Source organism: Drosophila mojavensis, unplaced genomic scaffold (genome assembly GCF_018153725.1).
Source record: "Drosophila mojavensis isolate 15081-1352.22 unplaced genomic scaffold, ASM1815372v1 contig_36, whole genome shotgun sequence".
NCBI classification, from domain to species: domain Eukaryota; kingdom Metazoa; phylum Arthropoda; class Insecta; order Diptera; family Drosophilidae; genus Drosophila; species Drosophila mojavensis.
Genome location: NW_025318858.1, coordinates 18,816,691 through 18,840,009, shown reverse-complemented (window position 1 = coordinate 18,840,009; position 23,319 = coordinate 18,816,691). Strand labels below are relative to the sequence as shown.

At 37.4% G+C, this 23,319-nt stretch overlaps 8 protein-coding genes across 10 annotated transcripts in view; 2 read left to right on the top strand and 6 right to left on the bottom strand.

Moving 5' to 3' along the window:
* Positions 1–7,589, bottom strand: part of LOC6577282 (nitric oxide synthase) — a 46,993-nt gene extending 39,404 nt beyond the window's left edge. Inside the window, exon 1 of one of the 3 annotated variants that reach the window (XM_044009066.1) lies at positions 6,945–7,589. The gene's annotated coding sequence lies outside the window, so the exon portion shown is untranslated. Of the gene's footprint in view, positions 1–6,727; positions 6,859–6,944 lie in introns of those variants that run through there. The other 2 variants (XM_002003213.4, XM_044009067.1) reach the window with 2 other exon arrangements.
* Positions 7,590–7,693: 104 nt separating this feature from the next.
* Positions 7,694–12,841, bottom strand: LOC6577281 (leukocyte receptor cluster member 8 homolog). The gene is made up of 5 exons (XM_002003212.4): positions 11,375–12,841; positions 10,515–11,295; positions 10,256–10,457; positions 9,843–10,050; positions 7,694–9,776 (listed from the first exon to the last, which is right to left on the bottom strand). The coding sequence occupies exons 1-5, from the start codon at positions 12,766–12,768 to the stop codon at positions 9,623–9,625; spliced, it is 2,739 nt and encodes a 912-aa protein (XP_002003248.1). The 5' UTR covers positions 12,769–12,841; the 3' UTR covers positions 7,694–9,622.
* A 393-nt stretch (positions 12,842–13,234) lies between these two features.
* On the top strand, positions 13,235–14,785 carry LOC6577280 (aurora kinase B). Its single transcript, XM_002003211.4, has 3 exons — positions 13,235–13,557; positions 13,612–14,329; positions 14,452–14,785. The coding sequence occupies exons 1-3, from the start codon at positions 13,235–13,237 to the stop codon at positions 14,587–14,589; spliced, it is 1,179 nt and encodes a 392-aa protein (XP_002003247.4). The 3' UTR covers positions 14,590–14,785.
* A 176-nt stretch (positions 14,786–14,961) lies between these two features.
* LOC6577279 (aurora kinase B) lies at positions 14,962–16,406 on the top strand. Its single transcript, XM_002003210.4, has 3 exons — positions 14,962–15,221; positions 15,278–15,995; positions 16,184–16,406. The coding sequence occupies exons 1-3, from the start codon at positions 15,088–15,090 to the stop codon at positions 16,319–16,321; spliced, it is 990 nt and encodes a 329-aa protein (XP_002003246.1). The 5' UTR covers positions 14,962–15,087; the 3' UTR covers positions 16,322–16,406.
* LOC6577278 lies at positions 16,075–17,706 on the bottom strand. The gene is made up of 3 exons (XM_002003209.4): positions 17,059–17,706; positions 16,747–16,989; positions 16,075–16,691 (listed from the first exon to the last, which is right to left on the bottom strand). The coding sequence occupies exons 1-3, from the start codon at positions 17,577–17,579 to the stop codon at positions 16,394–16,396; spliced, it is 1,062 nt and encodes a 353-aa protein (XP_002003245.2). The 5' UTR covers positions 17,580–17,706; the 3' UTR covers positions 16,075–16,393.
* Positions 17,707–17,854: 148 nt separating this feature from the next.
* Positions 17,855–19,266, bottom strand: LOC6577277 (voltage-dependent anion-selective channel). Its single transcript, XM_002003208.4, has 3 exons — positions 18,735–19,266; positions 18,367–18,597; positions 17,855–18,301 (listed from the first exon to the last, which is right to left on the bottom strand). The coding sequence occupies exons 1-3, from the start codon at positions 19,196–19,198 to the stop codon at positions 18,004–18,006; spliced, it is 993 nt and encodes a 330-aa protein (XP_002003244.1). The 5' UTR covers positions 19,199–19,266; the 3' UTR covers positions 17,855–18,003.
* A 226-nt stretch (positions 19,267–19,492) lies between these two features.
* LOC6577276 (voltage-dependent anion-selective channel) lies at positions 19,493–21,658 on the bottom strand. Its single transcript, XM_002003207.4, has 3 exons — positions 20,633–21,658; positions 19,902–20,132; positions 19,493–19,830 (listed from the first exon to the last, which is right to left on the bottom strand). Exons 1-3 carry the CDS (start codon positions 21,109–21,111, stop codon positions 19,533–19,535), a joined length of 1,008 nt encoding a protein of 335 aa, XP_002003243.2. The 5' UTR covers positions 21,112–21,658; the 3' UTR covers positions 19,493–19,532.
* Positions 21,659–21,761: 103 nt separating this feature from the next.
* On the bottom strand, positions 21,762–23,114 carry LOC6577275 (voltage-dependent anion-selective channel). Its single transcript, XM_002003206.4, has 3 exons — positions 22,623–23,114; positions 22,333–22,554; positions 21,762–22,243 (listed from the first exon to the last, which is right to left on the bottom strand). Exons 1-3 carry the CDS (start codon positions 22,940–22,942, stop codon positions 21,919–21,921), a joined length of 867 nt encoding a protein of 288 aa, XP_002003242.1. The 5' UTR covers positions 22,943–23,114; the 3' UTR covers positions 21,762–21,918.
* Between the last annotated feature and the right edge of the window lie 205 nt (positions 23,115–23,319).

The window sequence follows — 23,319 nt, the reverse complement described above, 5'->3', positions numbered from 1 at the left end:
TGGGCAGCGAACCAACAAATATATTTATTATACATTTACATTCATATATATCAAGTTCTTAAGCAAAAGCAGCTGACTTGTTTGACTGGGTAGCATAATTTTATTTAAATTAAATGCAAGTACTTTATACGGAACTCTGTCGATGTGTAGCTCTCTAGCTTTTTAACTGAGCAGCTTTAACTTCTATTTAACAAAATTATTTTTTTACATATAATATTCTTAGATTTTTCCAAGTAAATTTCAATACGTTATACAAATCCACAGAACATCTTCTCAAGCGTACTTTAACCAAACCCTCCTCAATTTCGTTCCTGTTTTGTGTTATAATTATAGCAACCTAAGCAAATGACCCGTAAATAATTCAACTATTTGCCAACTTGGCATTCTCTGATCACATCTACTCTCTGCCGTCATTAAATTGTGTTACATCAAGTCTGTTTAACCAGTGCTTTGAATCAATCTCAGAATAAATACCCTTATTTTTCATGAGGCTATAGAAATTTTGATTTGGAATTTGCAGCAGACCAGATAAAATATATATATAAATATAAATATATATTGTACATTATTTTTTTAAACGGAACTCTTTATTTTCAATAAATGTTAGATATTCCAGAAATGTTTTTTCTATGCAAAGCTAATTCTAATAACTAATAATCATTCAAAATTTCATTCATTTGTTAGTTGAATATTGTGAGCTAATCGTAGCTACTCTGATCCGAGTGTATGGAAAAACAGCACATGAAGAATAGCATAAAAACTTACATACACCCACACAGACACACACTCACCCACACAAATACACAAAATGATTGAACGACATATTGTTGACCGCCAACAGAATCGGTTGACTGAATCGGCATCCATTGAACAGAACTCAGTTGGCCTTTGATTTGCAGCTGTAGCGCATTCAATAAGTAAGAGAGTATATTGGCTTTGTGTAATCTCTGGCTTGCTTTAGTCTGTGTGTATGAAGACAAATCAAATCATTGCTTTTATAGAAGCTACAGAATGATAATATGGAATATAAGCTTGTATTTGCACTTCTCTGTGTGAAGTATCAAGATTTTGTGGCAAATCGATATATCATTTGAGTATTCATAACTAAGTCGTTGACAACGATGAAGGTAGAGCTTTGAAAATTTCGCAAATATATAAGAATAGAATAATACATTAAGCTTAAATAATTTTATTCATTGATAGCATGGTGATTAGAATAAATCCGTCCCTAACACAGTAGAAAACTTTAGAGAAAGACTTACCAGAGGCTAAGAGTTACCATAGTCTCTATACCATATTCTATACTCTCTGAACTTTATAACCTAATCAATTATTTTTTACATAAGCATTTCAAAGGCGTATTAATTCAAGCCCATGGAACACCTGCAAATAACTTACAGATGCACCTCTACAGAGAGACTTATCATGAATAAACTTGCTAAATTCGAATGCAAATAATTTTATTCAAATGACTCTTAACTCTTTTTTTGAACTGTGAATGAGTATTATGCAAAATAAATAAATAAATAAATAAGTAAATATATTTAAATAAGCTCCACTCTTTTTGAACTGTGATTGAGCATTGTGCAGTTGGTTGAGCCCATTTGACGAGCTGTTTTTCTGCAACTGGTCCATAAACATTTCATGCTGGCATTAAAACAAAGCGAGGCTAAACAGAGCTGTTAGATGGCGCCATTATTATTTAGGCTTGACTCGCATTTAAATTCAAATCACACGCATAAACATTCGCTTTGATTTCCTTGTTTGTTTGGAACACACCCACACACACACACACACATAAATAACAACAGCTGTCTCTTTCATATTGTATTACTCTGTCTCTCCCTATCTCTCTCTCTCTCTCTCTTTCGCTCGATTTGATTTTTATTATTGTTGGTTTGGACGATATGCTCAAGCAAATGAAAATGATGAACCACAATTTGGTTTATTTTGTTTTGGTTTTGTTGCTGAGATTGTTGTTGCTGCAGTTGCTGACTGAGCTAATCAATCAATCAATCAATTAATTGCCCGCCCTGATAGACTCGCCTCTAAGTCTATTTTTATTGCTGATAGCCAACAGTTGCTGCTATTTTCCTAGCTGTTGGCCATTTTGGCACTTAGTCAAAGTGATTGAGTGTGGCCAAGCCAGTTAGTTGGCCATAAAAGACAGCAGCCGAATGGGTTTTACAAGCATATGTTGATGGTCAGCATTGTTTAGGGTGACCCAAAATGAGAGCAATATAAAAATCAATGCTAATAGACAAAAAGACTTGCGATATTTCGCTGCTTCATATGGAAGCTGTGAATATGACGGATGAAAATGTCGTAAACTAAAATAGATTCAATTTAGAGTGGTATTAAAACAATTTACAAATATATAACTATAGAAGCACCTTCTCCAATGAAACCCTCAATTTACCATGACTTGCACGTAGTGCCAATAAATAAAAGTAAAGTAGCCAGCTCTTTCTCAGGCTTCAACTTATGTAAGCTATTTGTCTAGCCAACCAAATTGAAATACAATTTCAATTGTCAAAGAAAAAAAATAATAATAAAGGTTACTTTAAAATTCAATTCAAACGGCGACAGTTGACATACTTAATGAAATTATCATGTTTTATTTTCTCTAAGCTAAAAGACAAGAAAACAAGTTTAAAGAAATATTTCGATTGTCAACGAAAAAATTAAAACCAAAGTGAGCTCTTGACATTTATATATGGTTTTTAATAAGGATGCTATTGCAACAGTTTCTCATAAACAGCTATAAGGAATTTCCCTTAAAAGACTATTCTCTAGATAGTCAACCTCATTTTTTACATCTTCAATATAATTGACTTGTTTCATTGTAAGAAATGCGGCATGACCTAACAACTTAATAATTCATTTCCTCTTCCGTGCACAAACTGTTTGCTCAGCAAAGCAGCCAACTAGCAGAAGATATAACCAGTTACGGTTCAGCACGTATTCCAAACCACTTAACACAGCCAGATTTCGCAATCATCGTTTCAAATCCAATCAATTGCTTTAAAATAAACTCAAGTGCAATCAAAGGCGACGGCGAAACAAAAGGACAAAGGCTCCAAAGCCTGAATGCTTTTCATATTATCTCAAATGACAACACAGAACCAGAAAAAAGGGGGAAAAACACAAAAGAAGAAATCGAAATTCCACAAATACAAAGACAAAACTGACAAAAAAAAATATACAAAAAAATTCTCAACACCAGCAATGCAAATAAGCAGCAAGAAAAGTACAAAATCTGTTAAGAAAAACCATTTAAATGTTTGGGCCAGAGCCAAACAGCGAAAGCAGTTGGTTTCCAAAAAATGTAGCATACTTTTGCGGGCGGGTCAGCCATAAAGTGTTGGCTGCTCACACACACACACACACAGTTATACTGCAAGCCTGCCAAAAGTATAACTCAGTCCACAGATCGTTTTCAGTTCATTTTTCTTCTTATGCAAATACAGAAATTGTAAATATAAAAAAAAAAGTAGGAATAATAAAATTTGCACATATGAAGTGCGACGGACGTCTGAAAATAAATAATAAAATTGTAACTTGGACATTGAGTAGGACTAGCTCTCTATACTCCTCACTATATACATATATAGTCTAGCCTTTGCTTGTGGTTCGGCAAGGTAAACGCAGTCTGGGCGACTCTAAACTGACTAACTGAGTAATTCACAGCTGACGCAGCTCTCGGCGGGATTAGCATATGAAAGGATATGGCGTGCAAAAGGTTCAGCCTTTGAAGGCTGCCAGCCAGCCAGCCAGCCAGGCAGCTCCTGTTATTTACAAACGGCATTAAGTATGCGTACTTGCTGCTGGTAAAAAGCATAAGAAAAATAAAAATGAAATGTGGGTGTATGTTATACAAAATAAATATTCACACTTTGTTTGGGCTACGCATTCTTGGATCATGTCAGTCGCAGCTGCGCCTGTTTTGCCTGCCCGGTCCCTGTCAATATTTATATATTGTTATTTGAAATTGATATGTAAAAGCTGACTCAAAGCATTCATTAAGCCCCACAAACATGGGGCGTACTCGACTTTGAGCCGGGCAACGGCATGAATGTGGCATAAATTACGAGAGAACATCAAATGTGGGTTTTATGAAAGCCAAAGCACAACGTGTATCATGTAGTAATCTATAAAATGGGCGCTAAATAATGCATGAAAGTCAATCATAAAAGGGATAACCCATTCGGGAACAACATTCAACAAAAACTCTTGAGTTTCATTAATTGAGTAAAGCAGAGCTCAGCTTTGTATATGAGAAATAAAACATACATATTTGTATATTTTAATTAAAATAATATTTTTAAATACAAATATAAAGACATTGGTATTTCATTTATATGTATTAGCTGTTGCTTTTGAATATGTTAATATGTTAAGTTAAAAAATATATATATTTATATATACATATGTATACACATTCGTATATAAAAATAAATAAAACATTCAATGAATATGTAACTGGAATGATGTTAAATAATTCCAGGAAATCTTTGAAGCATAAAAATAACATTTGCCGAAATTATTTTTATTTTGAAAATTTTCTTAAATTAATTCCATGAATACAGATGAGCTAATAGACTTTTAATTAATATAAATCAAATATTTAGTAAATGTTATTTTATTAAATGCAATTTATACACTTATAGATTAAAGAGCAAAAAATTATTTTTATTTATAATTTAAATTATACACAACGAAATTTGTTATAAATTTTAAAGAGCAAAAATGAGTATACATTGTCATATCTATTTATTTATTAAGCTCTTATGAGAGATGAATTCAAATATAAATAAGTAAAGAGCGTAAGAGCTAATAATTAATTCATCATTTCTAACATAATCGATAAACAAATTTTTTTATATTTAATACATAAAAAGGCAGTTAACCGATTCCTTTACAACAAATTAATAATTACTTGAATTGCCTTCAAGACTTGCTTTGCTTTACCTTGTAAAGCATCTTAGACTTGAGCTTCACATTATTTTATTTAAATTGTTCATATATTTACCTAGTCAATTCTAAACACATTATTTGCTGATTGCCAATTTGAGGCGACAAGTAAATTGAATCAAGCCAAATGCTGACCGCATTTTGGTTTTACACATGCTAAAATAATATTTGCTAAATAAACTATATGCAAATATTTATGTTAACAGACAATAATGAATGAAATTGTGGCTGGAATGCTTATCATGATTTGTCTGCTCGTCTGGTAGGTAATATGCAAAAGAAATGTTATGACAGTTAATTTAAAAAAGCTGTCGTCAGCAGTTCCCAGTGCAATCTGAGCACAAAACTATTTTTCATTTAAAGTTTAAGGCGCCAATGGCACTGAAGGAAAGCATTTTTAATTTGAAAGCGACGCAAGCGTATGTTAATAATAAACGAGAGCAGGAAAACGGCATAGAAAGGTGCACACACTCACAAACACACACACACTCACAAACACACACACGTACACACATAGACACACGGGGAGACAAAGACAGCGATGTGAAAGTAAAAGCCAGCAACTGGAGCAAACTTTGCTGAGTTCTCCATTAAAAAAAAATAAAAATAAAATAAAATGTAATATGTGCTAATTGTTTTTCAATTTATTCAATGTCATTGAATGTGCGAGGGAAAAATTAAGTTACGAAAAGTTGACTTGACGCCACTCGACTCAAAGTTAATTGTGTTTATAATTAATTCAAGTTGCAGCTCTTTGCTAAGTGTTTTTGCTGACAATAATTTTGCTATTTCCGCAGTTAAGTGGACGCTTAACAATATTATAAATGATTTATTTATATCTAACGTAATTAATATTATTTTGGCTTTGAAAAATAAATGAAACCAATTGTCCAGTCTCTGTGCACGGCCTAGGCGTAGGCCTTTTGAATGAGGTCTAGACAAATTCGATTTCAATTTGGGACTCATTTAATTGGCATTGGGTACATTAATCAATGGCTCTTTGAGAATTATTTGCACACTTTGGCTGATTATTGTTGCGCAATAATTATTGCGACAATAAGTACTCAATTATAATTAAGTAATTTATGGTTCTGATTGTTATGCAAAGCACTTGGATATAATAAAATAAAATTGTTGAATTTTTTTTTTTATTAATGTTTATTGACGCGAGGTACACTAATAACCACCAATTATTTATAGTAATTTGTAAGCCATTCTGTTCATATATTTCATCAGTTTTTTTTTTTTAATTTACCTATTACGAAATAATTATTTGTTTTTATCTATTTCTGTTTATCTTAAAGCTTTCCCAAAGTAAAATATATTAATTTGATAAAATTTTAAGTAACTGAAACTAAAATAAAGTACTCTTCATTAATATGTTTCAATTCATTTAATATTTGTATGCTTCATATTGTATTGTATGTATTTTTATTTACTTTTATTTATATTTAAATATATTATTATATTTTTTAACTAAGTTTTAATGCAATTATATAAATATTTATAATATAAAAGTAAAGTGAAAAGAAAATACAATCCGCACTTTTTTTTTTTTTTTTATTCTTGTGTTATTTTGTTTAATGTTTATATATTTTGTATTTTATTTTAACTCAATATACAAGAGGTAAAATATCTAAAAAATAAATTAAAATAATTACTTCAAAAATTATGTTACCATATTTAACAATATATTATGGCTTTTAATTTAAATAGATGTTGTCAATGATTTCAGATATTCATTTCTATTTACCTTTCTAATTTATATTAAGAATAGGCGTTTAACTCTCAATTTTTACACACAGCTAAAATTTACTTTATTTCTTTGCATGTTTATTGATATTAGTAAATATTTGGGTATTTTGATTAGTTTTTATTTAAACATTTTTTATTATTATAATTTAACTTTTTAACCTTTTGTTTATTATTTCTGTTAATTATTTGTTTTAATTTTCCTACACTGCACTCACAATATTAAGTGTTAATCTACATCATTTGATTATCAGCTTGGTCCACATATTCATTTGATTTTATTTTCTAGGTTCTCAGCTCGATCTAACGAACTCAAGCGCCGCGCGGTAACTGAAGCTAAGGCAGCAACGCAGCATCCTTAAATAGTAGTCGCTTCCTTTCGAACCGTCACACGGTCGTCTTCCGAGTCAACAACCAGGCAGCATCCGTTCACCGTTGGTGAAAGCTTAGTGCGCAAATGGGAAAATCAACAATGGTTTGTGACTCGGCTAAAGCTCTACACTGGAATAGTTGTTTTGACGGCGGCGCAAGCAACAGGTGAGAGACTTAATCATGCCATTTCTCAACAGCTGCAACAGGTGCCTAAGAAATAATCTGTTTTGAAATAAAACGCAATTGAATTGCTTTGTTTTTGTTTTATTATTATTTAAAAAGTGCGATTTATTCACTTTTCGCATGCCACACAGACGCATTTCTCGCAAATTCTCAGCTGAAAAATGCGTCGAAATTCTCAGTTGATTTCAATTTGATTTTTTCAAGATTCATCAAAATTAAAAAGAACTACAACAATTAACCTTAGCATAAGTGAACAACAAAAAAGTTGTGCTTAAAACTAGCCTAAACTATATGAATAAATATACCCTATACATGCCCCCAGACATAAACAAATCATCTAATATAGCCAATTAATTGCCATTTATAAATTTGATATATCCATTCTCACGTAACATATTTTAATATATATATATTTTTCTTTTTTCTTTTCTATTTTCTTCTTTTATGAACAGATTAAAATTGGAAGAGCTTACAAAAGTCCCGAACAGCTGCGATGACTACTGAGGCTCGACGTGGTGATAGGCTTAGCTCTCCGCCGTGTGATAGCTGGACAACGGTTGAACGGATCTTCCACTGGGAGGACTTTCCTCTTTTTGCTTGCTCGTTCTTGCTGTTTCGTATGGCTTGTCCCCATGCAGTGCAGTTGCGGTTGTTGCTGTTGCTTTGATGTTGAAGATGATTTTGTTGTTTGGATGATGTCGATGTTGAAGTTGATGATGTTGTTGTATATATATGTATATATATACAGGTATACAATAGAGAGACAAGACATTAGTATAAACTTGTTTTCAATAAATTAAACAAATAACAGGCTTTAAAACTAGATCTTAAAATTAATTTTCTTTAGAATACGATAAAATTGTAAAACCAAAAAAAAAAAAAAAAAAAAAATCAACAAAAAGAAAAAAGAAGTAAACAAACAAAATAAAATATCGTCCAACTTTGCGGCCATTCATATTTCATTTAGGCTCTGCTCTGTAGCCTAATGTTTTTGTTTGTTGTGTGAATTGTTAGCTTTATCTTTTTGTTAATATTGTGGTTAATCGCTTGTTGTGTATTATACAATATTCTTCACTTCTCTATTCGGTTTAGTTCAGTTCAGTTTTGGGATAAGTAGAGTTCACATTTTAATTTTGATTGCACTTTCACTTTAGACCGTCTCTTTAATTGTAGTCTTTGATTCACTGATGTTATTATGGATTGGATTAGGAATTTTTTTAGTTGCTTCTACTTGCGTAGGTGACACTCCTAAAACCTGAAAAGATGTTCCGCAGATGCTTCCACTTATAGCCACCAACACATTGCTACAGTGAGATTTAAAATGGAAGATGACGAGATCTGCAGAGCAGGCGCGAGATGGTCTTTCCTCTGAAGATCCGTGCGCTATCCTATTGAATTAAATGGACTGTCCAGCGCAGCTCGCTAACTCAATGAATGTCATTGCAACAGATTATGTGATCCGGATAGCAGGCAAGGGTTTTCCTTCTAAAGATCCTGCCACTCCCTTGAGGACTATGAACTGGACTGGTCCAACGTTGATCGCTAAATCATTCAATTTCAGAGCGAATCGCATCCATTGCTTCGATCTCCGATCCTCTGCATTGGGCTGTAGCCACGATTCGTGCTGCCATGTAGCGCTGATTGCCGAGTCCCTGTTGACTTTGAGCATTTCCAGCATCAGTAGTACAGCATTCACCTAAAGCGCAATAAAACCGACGCGGAGTTCCATGATGCTGCCACATGCAGATCAAATGATTCAAAGTGTTCCACGGTGTTCAGCAAAATTGAGTGTTGTGACTGGACGTTGTAGGGCTTTGATGAGACGTTTAAGTGCAGATGACACATTAATTGCAAATCCATTAGAATGTGAATCGACGATGTGTTGGGGGTGTACACTCCGATAAAGACAGAGCTAAAGAGAAGCGGGATACCTGAACTGAGATACAATCGGAAGGGGGGACCAGACTGAATATTTATAAAAATATTCCCTTTAGAGAACTACTCCTTTCAAAATAAAATCTATATACAATTAAACATTTCCTGAATTGAACGTAGGGGTACGCGCAGTTTGGAAATCAAATATTTACAATGGGCGAAAGGGGGCACGCTGAAGAGAGATAGGGAGAGTAGAGAAAGAGATAGATGTAACAGCATCAGTTCCGCGAAAGAGACAAGTTCTGCTTATTAAGAGCCGAACAGTTTTCAAACGGATGGCTAGTTGATTTGTTGTGTCTTGTTTTTAATGGAGTGCTTGCTGAGTGGCGCCCTAGCCACAACGCTCCACGACTCCACTACGGATTGAAGTTTAATTCAGAACGCCTAATAGACTAGCTCTGAGGCTTCAAATGGCAATCGCAGCTGCATTTTTGCAATCAATTTGAGCACCATCTGCGGCATAGGGTAAACTGAAGGTATCTAACCATTCTTTGCACTTCTCAGTGCTATCAAAGGCCAACAGATTTGACACATAGTCGACACTAATGTTGGGACGATAGCTGCAAGCAATGGAAAAAATAAGCTTTAGTCCAAAATATTATAATATTTATGATTCTTTCACTTACGATTTAATAATTACGCGCAGTGCTGCCTTGCGCTCGCGCTCCAAGAACCATTCAATCATATGGCCTGACATGAGCGGTGCCTTTTTATACAGCTCAAAGAGTTTGCAGTAGTTTCCCAGCGACCAAGCGGAACGAAAATCTAGAGCATGCGCAATGGCAGGATTCTCGCGCTGATCAGCTGTTATAGAACGCAACACCGTTGTAATGTCTATAAAAAAAGGAAATAATAAATATATAATGATGTACACATTTATCGATAATTAATTATCTAATTATGGCATTGGAACTAATCATATAACACGAAGATGAAACATCTGTTGTATAGTTAGGGCCATTAGTAATGGAGCATGCGTCATAGCATTCAGATGATTCATTGGAAAAAAAAAGTTTAAGTATAAAGTATTAATCTTTACCCAAGGTATTTTTCGTGAATATGTAATAGATAATGCGATAGGCTGTGAACTCGAGTGAATTGCTGCTGTTGCCCAATTCCAAGTAGAGCATCTTTAACTGTGTCTGACACTGATTAAACTCTTCGTGGTCACCCTTCTCCATGGCAATGCGCGCATGCGTCTCATATACCTCAACGGTGAATTTATCGCGTATACCTTGGACCTGTAATGCAAATAAATTAGTATTGAACCAAATTATTAACTAACTCCTGGAACTTACAGTGAGGTCTTGGCGTATGGACTTCAACTGATCACACGCATAATGATAATCCTGGTTGGCTCGCCATTTACTCTTTACATTGGCCAACGAGTGGGTGAGCACCTCAACGGGGCGCACTTCGAATGCTGAAGGCGCTTTGGTCAGACGCAAGAAAGACTTTTCTAAATCCCTACATGTGCCTACAATATGCAAATCGAGTAAATCTAAGCCCGCAGCTCCCGCACCAGCATCATCCTCGTAGAACATGGCCGACGATGAGCGAGATGCTGCCGCCGAGGCCTGCAATCTCTTCTTGTGCTTGGCCGTGGTGAGACCAAACGGTGAGCTTACAATTGCGACGACAGATTTCTTAGCCGAGCCACCGCTCGTCTGTGAGAAACGTGCCGCACGCTGTTGCAAGCGCGCTGTGTCATCATCAACAGCACCGCCAACCGACGACGAATGCGTAGCATAGAAATGTGGCGTCTTCTTTTTCCCTGCAACGGCTGCAGCGGCGGCCGCGGCACGCTTGTTCCTCTTCATTAGCATTTTCTGCTGTTTCCTGGACATATTCGAATTGATGGGTATAAAATCGCTGCTCAACGAATCATTCGAGCCTGTCTTACGGAGCACCTTGCGAGCTGGTGGACTGCCGGCACTGCTGCTACGCGAACGCGATTGAGAACGGGAACGGGAACGAGAACGGGAACGGGATCGAGAACGCGAACGAGAAACTGGTGAGCGCGAGTAACGTTTCCTATTATTATATTTCGATGTCGAAGAAGTGGACGATGTGGGCGAACTGCAATATATGAATTTATGATTAATACACAAATTAAAATTAAATTCACTTGTGGAAATTTTAAATATTTATTACTTACCGAGAGCGACTCCTGGAATAGCGCGACGTCTGCTGTTGGTGGTGTCCGTGGTTGCCGTTTGCAAATTTATTAAAGGCATTCGCCTTCTGCTTAAAGTGATTCACATTTTGCGTCTTTTGACCGGGCTTTTGTGGTGTTTGGTGCGATTGTGACTGTGATTGCTGTTGCTGCTTTTTGTTAAAGTAATTGCTGCGCTGCGGCTGCGGAGGCGTCACATTGCTGAGCACCACATCGATGGCATCGCGCTCGCTATGCACCGTGGGCATGGGCTCATTGTCCCAATCACGTGTCCAGAGTTCGTTGCGGTTGGCAGCGGCAATAATTTTACCCTTCAGACATATATCAATTTGATCCTTGTCCAAGTCGGTGGTGCACTTGGAATAGCATCGCGCCACATACTGATTCAACGAATCTGGCCACGAATCATTCGAGGCCATCTGAAAGCTATTATTGGGACGTTTAAATGCTGCTGCGGCTGGTGTCAGTTGTGGCTGCTGCTGCTGCTGCTTTGGTTGTTGGGGCTCCAAGACCGCTAACGGCGATTGCTGCTGCTGCTGTTGTTGTTGTTGTGGAGCAACAACTGCTGCTGCTGCCGCTAGAGGTGTTGGTATTAAGGGCAAAGGGGGTGGTGGCTTGCTTAAGTCTGGCGTCGGCGGCACGATTGGTGCGGCGAATGGATTTAGAGAAATACCCGGAAAGGCAGGATGCGACGCTTCATAACCACTATGCTGTTGCTGCTGCTGTTGTTGTTGTTGTTTGTTCATGCTCATATTGTTGTTCATGTTATTGTTATTGTTGTTTTTATTATTTCGCTTGCGCTTCTTTTTGTTGGAATTGTTGTTCATGTTATTATATTGATTAAGCTGCTGCATTGCATGTTGTTGATGTTGCTGTTGCTGCTGTTGTTGTTGCTGCTGCAGCGGATTTGGTGCATTTGCCAAACGTTTTTGATTCAAATTCAAGTTGAAGCGTATGCCACCAAAATTTTTCTGCTGCTGCTGCTGCTGCTGCTGTTGTTGTTGCTGCTGCTGATTTTTATTACCTGACTGAGCAGGAGGTGGTGGTGGCGGTGGTGGTGCCGTAGGTAGCGGAGGTGCCGCCAGAGCATTACTAAACCCAGGCGGCGCATTCGACGAACTAATAGTCGATGTTACCTGCTGCTGCTGTTGTTGTTGCTGCTGTTGCTGCTGCTGATAGCGCATATAATATTGATAGTATTGTTGATATTGTTGTTGATAGGCGGCTGCATTGCCACCATGATGCTGCCACCATGCGTAGTTGTTCCATTGCTGCGCATTGGCAGAGCTGGAGTTTTGTTGTTGTTGTTGTTGTTGCTGCTGCATCTCTTGCAGCTGGGGTATTAATGGCGACGGTGCGCTCATCGCATCGGACATTTTTTCGTACCGTTACGTATGGTATTTACGTATTATGTTTGAGCACTTTAACCTTTTGGAACTTACCTTTACATCAAACTGTGCGCCTCACCCTTTTACGTAGCAAAACAGAAAATGCAAAAATTCAAGAGAATGTGATAAACCCAATTGAGGAATATGTATTGTAAAACATCTGAGCATGTGTGCGAATGTGTACGTGTAAAGGCATGTGTGAGCGTGTACGCCATTTTGTTTTTGCTTACCCAAGAATCTTCCAGTGGCCTATATAATTACAGTTGTATAATTGCCTCAAGAAATGATGGAATTAATAATTACACTTGCATAAACTAACACGCAAAACTCAAATGATTGCTACACATAGAAGAAAAAATATTTTCTGCTGTCGTACACAAAAAAATAGAATTGTTAAATCACGTCTACACAATGTGTGCTCTTTTTTTTCTGACAAAGGCAGACAAAAACATCGATGAAGTTTAATGACGATATCATAGCCACAAAGTTGACGAGAATAATGATCGAGTACATATCGAGAAAAAATTTTCATGCAACGAGTAGTATCGAAAAAAAAAAATACTTATATTCGAAAAAAGCGCAAATAGCTGTAATAGCCATATATAATATTTATAGTGTTATTTGCATAAACAATTCGTTAATTATGGCCTTCACACGAACAAAGCACGCAACTCGAGATCAGTTGCCACATTTATTAAAAAATGTACCTGAGGAACACCAAGAACCAATCAAACAAATGTGTCTAAAAATGATGTCGCACGATGCCTATGGCAAACCGTAAGTTTTCCCAAATGCAAAATAAAATTTTGTTAAGTTGACGTTCCACCATAGTTACCAATGGACTTCACGAGACTTCGACTTGGGTGCGCCCTTGGGTCGCGGCAAGTTCGGACGTGTCTACTTGGCACGCGAACGGCATTCTCACTTTATGGTCGCCATGAAAGTGATGTTTAAGGAGGAACTACGAAAGGGCAATGTGCAACGCCAGGTGCTGCGCGAAATAGAAATACAATCGCGTCTCAAACACCCCAATATATTGCGCCTGCTAACCTGGTTCCATGACGAGTCTCGCATTTATTTAGCACTGGAAATCGCCTCTGAAGGTGAACTGTTCAAACATTTGCGCAATGCACCGAATCATCGCTTCGATGAGCCGCGATCAGCCAAGTACACCTATCAGGTGGCCAATGCACTCAACTATTGTCATCTCAATAATGTTATACATCGCGATCTAAAGCCCGAAAACATTCTATTGACGAGCACCGATGATCTGAAGTTAGCAGACTTTGGCTGGTCTGCTCATACACCGCACAACAAGCGAAAAACGATGTGTGGCACATTGGATTATCTGCCGCCCGAAATGGTCAGTGGACACTCCTATGATGACAGCGTCGATCAATGGTGCTTGGGCATACTGTGCTTTGAGTTCCTAGTGGGTAGTCCACCCTTTGAAGCTAGCACCTCTGAGAACACGCAGGCTCGAATCAAGCGTTTGGACATGCATTATCCATCGCATCTGTCGCCGGGCGCCAAGGAACTTATTTCAGGAGTAAGTTGATTCTTTGATAAATAGAGGACTCTATATGCCAACATTTACACAATTTTCCTTATATATTTTGTCTTAACCCCTAAATACAATATTTGATATTTTTTGTTTAATTCTTAAATCAGCTCATCCGTCGCGAGGGTCGCATTAGTCTGATAGATGTTATGACAAATCCTTGGGTGAAGGAGGGAATGGCAATCCGAGCTGCACAACTCCAGCAGCTGAGGAACGAGCGTGGTAAAGAAAATCAAGCCAGAAATTAGATAACCCTCAATATTCTACATGCCAATCAGGTCCATTTTAAATATGTATTTTTGTAATTCATTATGCCAATTGTTAATTTAATGTTTAAATATAAGCACTGATAATCCTGTATGTAAATTAGACTTTAAAATGCAAATTGTATTATTAAATATTTCTGTCTCATTGTAACTATATTAAAATTAAACTTTAAATTAATATTGAAATAACGAATTGTTTATATTTAATAATATTTAAGATTTTATTATAAAAATGACCGAAATTCTATCGGATCCCAATTTAAATTTAACACTCAATCGATGAAGCCCTAAAAAAAGTCTTTGATTATCGCGTGTGGCAAACTGGTTTTTCGATTGACAATATATCGAGTACAAACTCGCATGTAGCGAGGAGTATCGATGTTAAAATTGGCATTCGAAAAAAAGCGCAAATATCTGTGACGCTAAATTGAAAACACAAAAAAGGCAAATATTTATTTTGCATACGTTAATTTTGAAACGATGGCATTTACACGAACAAAACACGCAACTCGAGATCAGTTGCCACATTTATTAAAAAATGTGCCCGAGGAGCACCAAGAACCAATCAAACAAATGTGTCTCAAAATGATGTCGCACGATGCCTATGGCAAACCGTATGTTTTTTATAATCCAAATGTGTTATGTTATGTTATGTGAAATACCACTGCAGCTATCAATGGACTTCACGAGATTTCGAAATGGGTGCACCCTTGGGACGCGGCAAGTTCGGACGTGTCTACTTGGCACGCGAGCGGCATTCTCACTTTATGGTCGCCATGAAAGTGATGTTTAAGGAGGAACTACGAAAGGGCAATGTGCAGCGCCAGGTGCTGCGCGAAATAGAAATACAATCGCGTCTCAAACACCCCAATATATTGCGCCTGCTAACCTGGTTCCATGACGAGTCTCGCATTTATTTAGCACTGGAAATCGCCTCTGAAGGTGAACTGTTCAAACATTTGCGCAATGCACCGAATCATCGCTTCGATGAGCCGCGATCAGCCAAGTACACCTATCAGGTGGCCAATGCACTCAACTATTGTCATCTCAATAATGTTATACATCGCGATCTAAAACCAGAAAACATTCTGTTGACAAGCTCAGATGATTTAAAGCTGGCGGACTTTGGCTGGTCTGCGCACACGCCCCATAACAAGCGCAAAACATTGTGTGGAACCTTAGACTATCTGCCGCCTGAAATGGTGAAGGGAGAGTACTACGATGCCAGTGTGGATCAGTGGTGCTTGGGAATATTGTGCTACGAATTTTTGGTGGGCAATCCACCCTTTGAATCGAACAACTCGGAAATAACTTATAAGAAAATAAAGCACCTGGATATGCATTATCCATCGCATATGTCAGCCGGCGCAAAGGAATTTATTTCGGGAGTAAGTGGATTGTTAAATATCAAGAGAATTAGTAGTTAATATGATAAAGCTTATATTTTAATTATTTTCACTAGCTATATTACATTTTTGGCAACAACAATGCCAATATATAAACTTTTACAAACAGTTGTAACTATAATAATCCCTAAACAATGCTATACATGTTTTATACATATTTTTTAAATCAGCTCATACGTTGTGAAGGCCGCATCAGCTTGGTGGAAGTCATGACGAATCCTTGGGTAAAGGAAGGAATGGCAATACGAAATGCACAACTCCAGCAGCAGAAGAACGAACGGGGCAAGGAAAATTTAGCCAGAAATTAATCCAGAGCTTAACGTTTTTGTATACCATTTTTCGCATTTGTAAATTAATATTAAAATTGAAAATGTTTCCAATTAACAACTTAAATTACATGCCACACCAAATGTATGGGTTCCATCAACAAGGTGCTTCACGTTAAATCCAACGTGAGTCATAAATTGAATATTCTCGTTAAGATCGACTTGGTAAACTATTCCCATATAACCAGTACTGCATATTCTCGCTTTAATGATTTTCTCATCGTCTATCTCGTACTGGCCGCCTATGGTAACTTTTAGATCCTCCCATTCAGTCATTCTGGCCATTACAGCCAGCACAATGTTCTCACTTATGCGCTGGAATATTGATCCTTTAATATTCTTGAAGTTCTCTCTGCGTAAGCATATTTTATAGACGGATGAAGTTAAAGCTCTGCAATAAGGCTTACAGCTTTAGACCAATTTCTGTGTAATCTTGTTCACTTCGAATCCCCACACCAAGTTCATGCCAATTCACCTCCAATTTAGGAACATCGACAACCGCTCCCACGGAACATATAAATATTTCGGACGGATGCTCATAATAGGTATAGCCCGACACCATCGAGCCATTTATAAGGGGTGCAATCAGTTCAATCTTGAATGGATCAAACTCCAAAGCGGCCTGCACCTCAAGCGTCAGCCTATCGTCTCTAAACAGTAATTATAAAGTACAATTAGTAATTATTTCATTAATTGATTACATTGACTCATTGACTTACTTGTTCTCCTCGTCGTGATTGTAAATGGCCCGCAGCATGGACAACCCCAAACCGCCGAAAATTTCACTACGCATACCGAGCGTACCAAATAGGCCGTCGGTTCTGAACGCCTGCGACAACTGGAACATACCCAACCGTTCGCTAAATTCAAAACCTCCCACAACAGATTTAGAATTGGGTTTTCCGGCCCCGAAACTATACAATTTGAAATCTTCGCCCAGCTCAGAAGTGCAGTCGAAACGCCAAGTGCCCAATTTATAACCATTTACCAAACATTGTCTGGCCAATTTACCAATAAAATTGTAACTCGGCATGTCTCCATCTAAATAATACGGACCCAATTCCGTCTCCATATCTGGATCAGACTGTGTGGGGCCTGACGTACTGTGCTCTGACCGATTCTCTGATCTCGATTCTGGTGGTTGTGGTTCCTCGCTATTTCTTCTGAGTTTGGGCAAGCCAAATGACTCTCTGATTTTATCGTGACGCGCTTGCCATTTGGATTTAGACATTTTGACCATTTAAAAACAGTGAATTTTAATTAAAAATATCCAAAATAAAGAAACTTGATTTTATCCAATACACAGCCAAAAGTTTTTGTTTATCAAAATTTTTTTCTTTAATTCAAAGCACACTTTTTCAAAATTTCGAAAACTACTAATATAATTCATATTGGTATAATAGCTCTGATTGATCTTCGAAATGGGCTAAAATATGAAATTATGAATTTTTGGTAAATTATTTTTAAGTATAATTAGCGATGTAGTATATATATATATATATATTATATTAATAGTTTATATGCATATATATTAATATTTATTGTCACTTCTACGAATTTCAACATTTTTCATTTCATTACAAGATATTTTACCTACTCATCTCTGTTCTGTTGTAATCAACAATTTGTAGTTACATTCTGTAAACATTAGACTCTATGTCTGATTAACAATTGATACTCCACGAAATACCAAATTTATGGTTGCTTTTGATTGGATCGTCGAGCGATAAGCCGAAATGGTACATAATCCGTACACTGTCGGTGAAGGATTGCTGGTAAACAAAGGCTAAATATCCTTGAGATGTTATTTTGGCTTTAATCAGTGCGCTATCGTTGACCATGCACTGGCATCCAATTGAATACTCCACGTTTTCCCACTGCGAAAGCGAGGCCTTTACTGCAATGGCCCATTGATCGCTCAAGCGCTGAAATATAGAGCCACGTAAATCTTGGAAGTCCTCACTGTAAGCGGGCGACATTAAAACTGAGGATTCAAATACAAATTGTGAATAGAGCACAAGGCTTACAATTTAAGAGCGAGTTCGGTGGATCTATTATTATAACCCACACCAAATGCATGTTTTTCAAATGATTTCTCCTCAAAATCAAAGGCCGTTCGATATGCCAGCATAAAGTTCTCGGCTGGCTGCCAGAGAGCGTAACCCATGATCTTCTTTACATGGACAATGGGCGCGATCACTTCTATCCTGACAGGCGAACGCTCAACGCCACACAGGAGGTCAATTTTGTAGGCAGTTCTAAGTGACAACAGAAACAATTACATGAAATAAGTTACGTTCACAGTTTTTATCTACATATAATAGTAAAATACTCTAGCTGTGAATAGAAATCACATCCACAGTTATATACCGCATCCGTTCCACCTTCTACTTACTCTGCACGATTGTATAAGGCCCGCAATATGGCCTCCCCACCGATGCTGTCCGTTCTTTTCTGTAAACCAATCGAAGAAAAAAACTCATTTGTCAGCCAAGCCTGTGACATGGTCAGAAGTCCAAGCTTCTCCTTGAATCCCACGCCACCCGTAATAGTTTGAAAATCGGGCTTAGCGGACCCAAAACTGTACATGGATAGCTCTTCTTTAACTCTGGTAGTGCAATCGATGTGCCACACCCCGATCCTATAGCCGGTGATCAAACACTCCTTGGCCCATCGACCGATATGAAAAAAAGTCGGCACTTCCCCTTTCAAAGGTACGGGCGGTATTATCTCATATTCCGCCTCATGGGGCTCTTGAGCAGCATCTGCTGGATCTGGTTCTTGGGCTGATTCTGCAGGCACCTGTCGATTTTTTTTCTTGTTCCATGCAGTTAATCTACGTTTTTTGAAGACAGACATATTTTATAATATATATAAAAATAATAATAAGTAGCCGCGAATTTAAAAAAATAAATAAATAAAATAAAATTTGGATAAATAATTTAATTATTTTTAATTTAATTTATAGTTAACATAATAAATATGAAGTATTAATCAAAGATAGGCTTTTGTATGTTACAAAAAGATTATACTATATGGAAAGAAAACTCATTCAAGTCCAAGATCAAGATCAAGAGCGAATTTCTTCTTAAAACCCAGTCCAATTAGATCCGATAAGAAATCTAGTAAAAATAATAAAGAATACGCAAAAAATCTTTACCAGAATGTATTTTATTAACAAATGTTTTGAAAGTTACGCCCTCATACTCCACGAAAGACCAAATTTATGATCGCCTTTAAAAGGATCCTTGATTGCGAAGCCAAAGTGGTACATGATCGCTATGTTATCGTTAAGAGTCTGTTGATAGACCATACCGAAGAAGCCATCATGGCGGTATTTCGCCTTAATGATGACATTCTCGAATAATGTAACCTGTGCGCCGATGGCATACTGCTTCTCCTCGGATTTATAACAATTCACCTTGGCGGCAATGGCAAATCGATCGCCCAGCCGCTGGAATACGGAGCCACGTAGATCCTCGAAGTTCTCACTGGGTGCGCATAGCATTAAACGTATTTTGTTGCATTTGAATGTGGAATGCAGGGAAAACGAAATACTTACAGCTTAAGACTCCATTCGGTGCTGCCATTGTAGAAGCCCAGGCCGATCGCATGCTTGTCAAAGCCTTTATTTTCAATATCGTAGACCGCGCGGTACGCCAATAAATATTGTTTGAATGGGTTCAGAAGCACGTAGCCCATTAGTTTGGGCTCCCTCAGAACTGGTATAATCATATGAAACTTAAATGGAGTCACCTCGTAGCCGGAGTGGAGCTCAACCTTGACACCAGATCTAAATGAAAATTAAATAAAGAAGAAATTTCGTCTAAGTCAAAGTAAAATGGTCGATTTTTATAGGAAAAAATGGACGGATGGAATTACGAAACATATTTTCATCTCGTACCACTTATGGATTTAAATTTACATTTTCTTAAGAGAACGGACGGACAGGTGGACATTTAAATGGGCCGCCCGCATAATGAAGAGATAAGAGAGGTAGAGAGCGACAGAGACAAAGACAGCAGATAACTACATCGACTCAGCCCATTATCCCGTTGAAGAATACTTATACATGGCTTGTGGGCACTACCATAACTGTTCAATTTCAATGGGTTCATGGTATAAACAAAATATAAGCAATCTACATGGCTTTAGTGGAATATTGAATATACATTTCGACCTACAGGTCAGACTAAAGTACATTCAGACATACAGCACGAATATAAGGCTATGGTATGATATGATATACTCCTATGTATAAGCACATAGGTATATATTCGACCTTCTGCTTACCTATCGTTCTGTTCATATGCCGCTCGTAGCAATGTATTTGCCGTCCCACCATACAGTTCGTTTTCCAAACCCACCATGCCGACGAGGCCGTCAGTCATCCAGACCTGTGTCAGGCTGAGATTCCCCAGGTACTCGCGGGCTCCCACGCCGCCGAAAACGGTTTTGAACTGCGGTTTGCCGGTGGCAAAGCTATACAGGGCTAGATTATCGCCAATGTCCGTGGTGCAATCGAAATGCCAAGCACCGATTTTATAACCGTTCACTAAGCACTCTTTCGCCAGGACACCGATGTGAAAATATGTTGGCATTTTGTCGGGAAGAACGGGCGCAGGTATAATCTCCTCATTGAGTTCTTTATCACTGTCATTTTTATCATTGGCGTTGGCTCGATCCTCGGGAGTCATTTCCTCAGGCGGTAATGTTGGAAGCAGTTTCCTCTTTCTCTTTAGTGTAAATTGAGTTTTGTTAAAAACAGACATGTTTGTTAATTAATTCGTCAATTCACTAAAAATTTAAAAAGTCCAAATTAAAATTGTATATTTTTTGTTTATTTGAAAGAATCATTTATTTTTGATATATTTTTCAAATCAGTTTACTACAAAGACGAAGCATAACGAATTTTTTATTGAAAATTAAGCTATACATAATTATTTTATTTATTTTTAATTATTATTATTTTTTATTTCTTATAGTTATGTATTAGAGGGCACAGCTATGAATTTGTATTTCCTCTAGCTTATAGCTAGATATTTTAATAATAACTTTCAAAGCTTGAATCTAGAATAAGGATCTACAATTGAAGCAAATACGACTCGATTAATTAAAAGATTTATTTTTTTAAGAAGCCAACATTCTGTGAACTATTTATTCACTTCATATTCATTCTTTGTTTACCCTGAACCCATTGAGTATGGAAAATCAGAGTATAATGGATGTACATATGTAACGGGCATAAGGTTGCATTACAGGGGGCGCGGTCGCTAGGGGATTCGATTCAGCCCTGCCCATTATATCTCCTATGTAGTTAAAGCAAGTATCCAAATATATTTCAAGTTAAATATAGATTTATGTGCATTTTATGATTTCTTTAATTGATCAATTGATCTCATATTGATAGTAATCCAAAAAATATTAATATATGAATTTATTTAATTCAATTTTCACACCTTTATGTATGAATAAATTTTTTTAGGCAGGACACAATTACTAACAAGAGTTGAACGTTTAACAACTAATCACAAATTCAATGAAAGCAACAAATGTGATAGTGATATGGACAACTGCTCTTAACACTCCAAGGAGAGGCCAACGCCGAATTTGTGATCGCCATCGGTGAAGTGCTTGCAATCGAGCACCGTCGATATGGACATGGTGATGCCATCACGCAACTTCTGCTGAAAGCCCAGGCCTAGTTCGGCATTACTGTTAATTTTGGCACGAATCAGCGCATCACCTTCCAAACGATAGACCATGCCTATGCCAGCATTGATATCTTTAAATAGTGAGTCTTCAACCTCCGTTCGCGTGGCAGGCTGGCTGAGCTCAATAGCGGCGTCTATTTGATCAGTTGCCTTATGGAACAGCGAGACCAGCCAGCCTTTAGCATTAATTCTTTAACAGAGTTGAAGAGTTTTTTTTTTAGTGTCTTTATATACATATATATTTGATTATTGAAATCAAATTGTTTACTCTGCACTTACAGTTCGCCATGCAAGGTTGTCTGGTCATTGGTCCAGCCCAGGGCAACACTCCAATGCACATTTTCGGCGTTTATATCGACGTCAGTCGAAGCGCCGGCCAAGAACCCCTTGTCGCCCACCACCAAAGACAGACCAATTATGGGATCACTCTTGATATCACATTTACCTAGTATGTTGAAAAAGTCTTGGGCATATCTTGCCAAAAATTTGCCACTTTTATCGCTATATAAGCAATAATACATTTGGTATAGTAATTGAATCAACTTTCAGTGGATTCTGAGAATACGCACCCTGATGATGGTTGAAAACGGCCCTCCAATGCGAGCAAGAGGCCCTCAAGCAACTTATCTTTGTGTGCAATTTCGCCATAGAGTAGATTATCCGTGTTCCATCGTTCGGTGAGCGTAATCCCATAATCCTCAATATTATATTTGCTTTGCAAAGAGCCCATCACTTTGCTGGCATCCTGGCTGGCAAAGCCAGTCGTAAAGAACTCGATGCCAGAGCTAGTCATAGTTTTGCAGTCGAGCTGCCATAGGCCAGGATGATAACCACGCTTGAACAAATCGCGGGCCAGTTTGCCCAAATCAGCATAAACAGGCGGCGCCATTTTTGGCCAAATAAATAATTTGTATAATTCAAGCGTATTATACGGTTTCAAAATTTTTTTACAGCTGTGTTGTATCACCAGAATTTCTTTGAATATGAAAATGATTGAGCACTGAATTGTTAGTCGTTGTAGAATAAAATCAAGTGAATTGTGAGGCAACGTATGCTACGGCTACGCTTAACAGTACTAATATTTACCCATCTAAAGAAATACACTTTTCACAACTTTCAAAACTCAGTGGAAACAATCAAACATGAAACGGCTGAGGCTCTATTCCCGCCCACTAACAACGGAATTGATTACTGAGCAAGCGAGCAAGCATCGATAACAGCTTTCGATATCGCCGATAGGCAGACACAGGCTATAGCTATAATCGC

Excerpts from the sequence above, each read along its gene's own strand:
- LOC6577280 (XM_002003211.4), top strand. The coding sequence starts at position 13,235 with ATGAAGTTTAATGACGATATCATAGCCACAAAGTTGACGAGAATAATG. Across the intron at positions 13,558-13,611 it reads CACGATGCCTATGGCAAACC|TTACCAATGGACTTCACGAG; the intron begins GTAAGTTTTCCC and ends GTTCCACCATAG. Across the intron at positions 14,330-14,451 it reads CCAAGGAACTTATTTCAGGA|CTCATCCGTCGCGAGGGTCG; the intron begins GTAAGTTGATTC and ends TTCTTAAATCAG.
- LOC6577278 (XM_002003209.4), bottom strand. The coding sequence starts at position 17,579 with ATGGTCAAAATGTCTAAATCCAAATGGCAAGCGCGTCACGATAAAATC. Across the intron at positions 16,990-17,058 it reads AATCACGACGAGGAGAACAA|AGACGATAGGCTGACGCTTG; the intron begins GTAAGTCAATGA and ends ATTACTGTTTAG. Across the intron at positions 16,692-16,746 it reads ACAGAAATTGGTCTAAAGCT|AGAGAACTTCAAGAATATTA; the intron begins GTAAGCCTTATT and ends ATGCTTACGCAG.
- LOC6577275 (XM_002003206.4), bottom strand. The coding sequence starts at position 22,942 with ATGGCGCCGCCTGTTTATGCTGATTTGGGCAAACTGGCCCGCGATTTG. Across the intron at positions 22,555-22,622 it reads CGTTTTCAACCATCATCAGG|CGATAAAAGTGGCAAATTTT; the intron begins GTGCGTATTCTC and ends TTGCTTATATAG. Across the intron at positions 22,244-22,332 it reads ACAACCTTGCATGGCGAACT|AATTAATGCTAAAGGCTGGC; the intron begins GTAAGTGCAGAG and ends ACTCTGTTAAAG.
- LOC6577277 (XM_002003208.4), bottom strand. The coding sequence starts at position 19,198 with ATGTCTGTCTTCAAAAAACGTAGATTAACTGCATGGAACAAGAAAAAA. Across the intron at positions 18,598-18,734 it reads GCCTTATACAATCGTGCAGA|AACTGCCTACAAAATTGACC; the intron begins GTAAGTAGAAGG and ends GTTGTCACTTAG. Across the intron at positions 18,302-18,366 it reads ACCGAACTCGCTCTTAAATT|TGAGGACTTCCAAGATTTAC; the intron begins GTAAGCCTTGTG and ends GCCCGCTTACAG.
- LOC6577279 (XM_002003210.4), top strand. The coding sequence starts at position 15,088 with ATGGCATTTACACGAACAAAACACGCAACTCGAGATCAGTTGCCACAT. Across the intron at positions 15,222-15,277 it reads CACGATGCCTATGGCAAACC|CTATCAATGGACTTCACGAG; the intron begins GTATGTTTTTTA and ends ATACCACTGCAG. Across the intron at positions 15,996-16,183 it reads CAAAGGAATTTATTTCGGGA|CTCATACGTTGTGAAGGCCG; the intron begins GTAAGTGGATTG and ends TTTTTAAATCAG.
- LOC6577281 (XM_002003212.4), bottom strand. The coding sequence starts at position 12,768 with ATGTCCGATGCGATGAGCGCACCGTCGCCATTAATACCCCAGCTGCAA. Across the intron at positions 10,458-10,514 it reads CCATACGCCAAGACCTCACT|GTCCAAGGTATACGCGATAA; the intron begins GTAAGTTCCAGG and ends TTTGCATTACAG. Across the intron at positions 9,777-9,842 it reads CTGCGCGTAATTATTAAATC|CTATCGTCCCAACATTAGTG; the intron begins GTAAGTGAAAGA and ends CATTGCTTGCAG.
- LOC6577276 (XM_002003207.4), bottom strand. The coding sequence starts at position 21,111 with ATGTCTGTTTTTAACAAAACTCAATTTACACTAAAGAGAAAGAGGAAA. Across the intron at positions 20,133-20,632 it reads GCATATGAACAGAACGATAG|ATCTGGTGTCAAGGTTGAGC; the intron begins GTAAGCAGAAGG and ends ATTTTCATTTAG. Across the intron at positions 19,831-19,901 it reads ACCGAATGGAGTCTTAAGCT|TGAGAACTTCGAGGATCTAC; the intron begins GTAAGTATTTCG and ends ATGCGCACCCAG.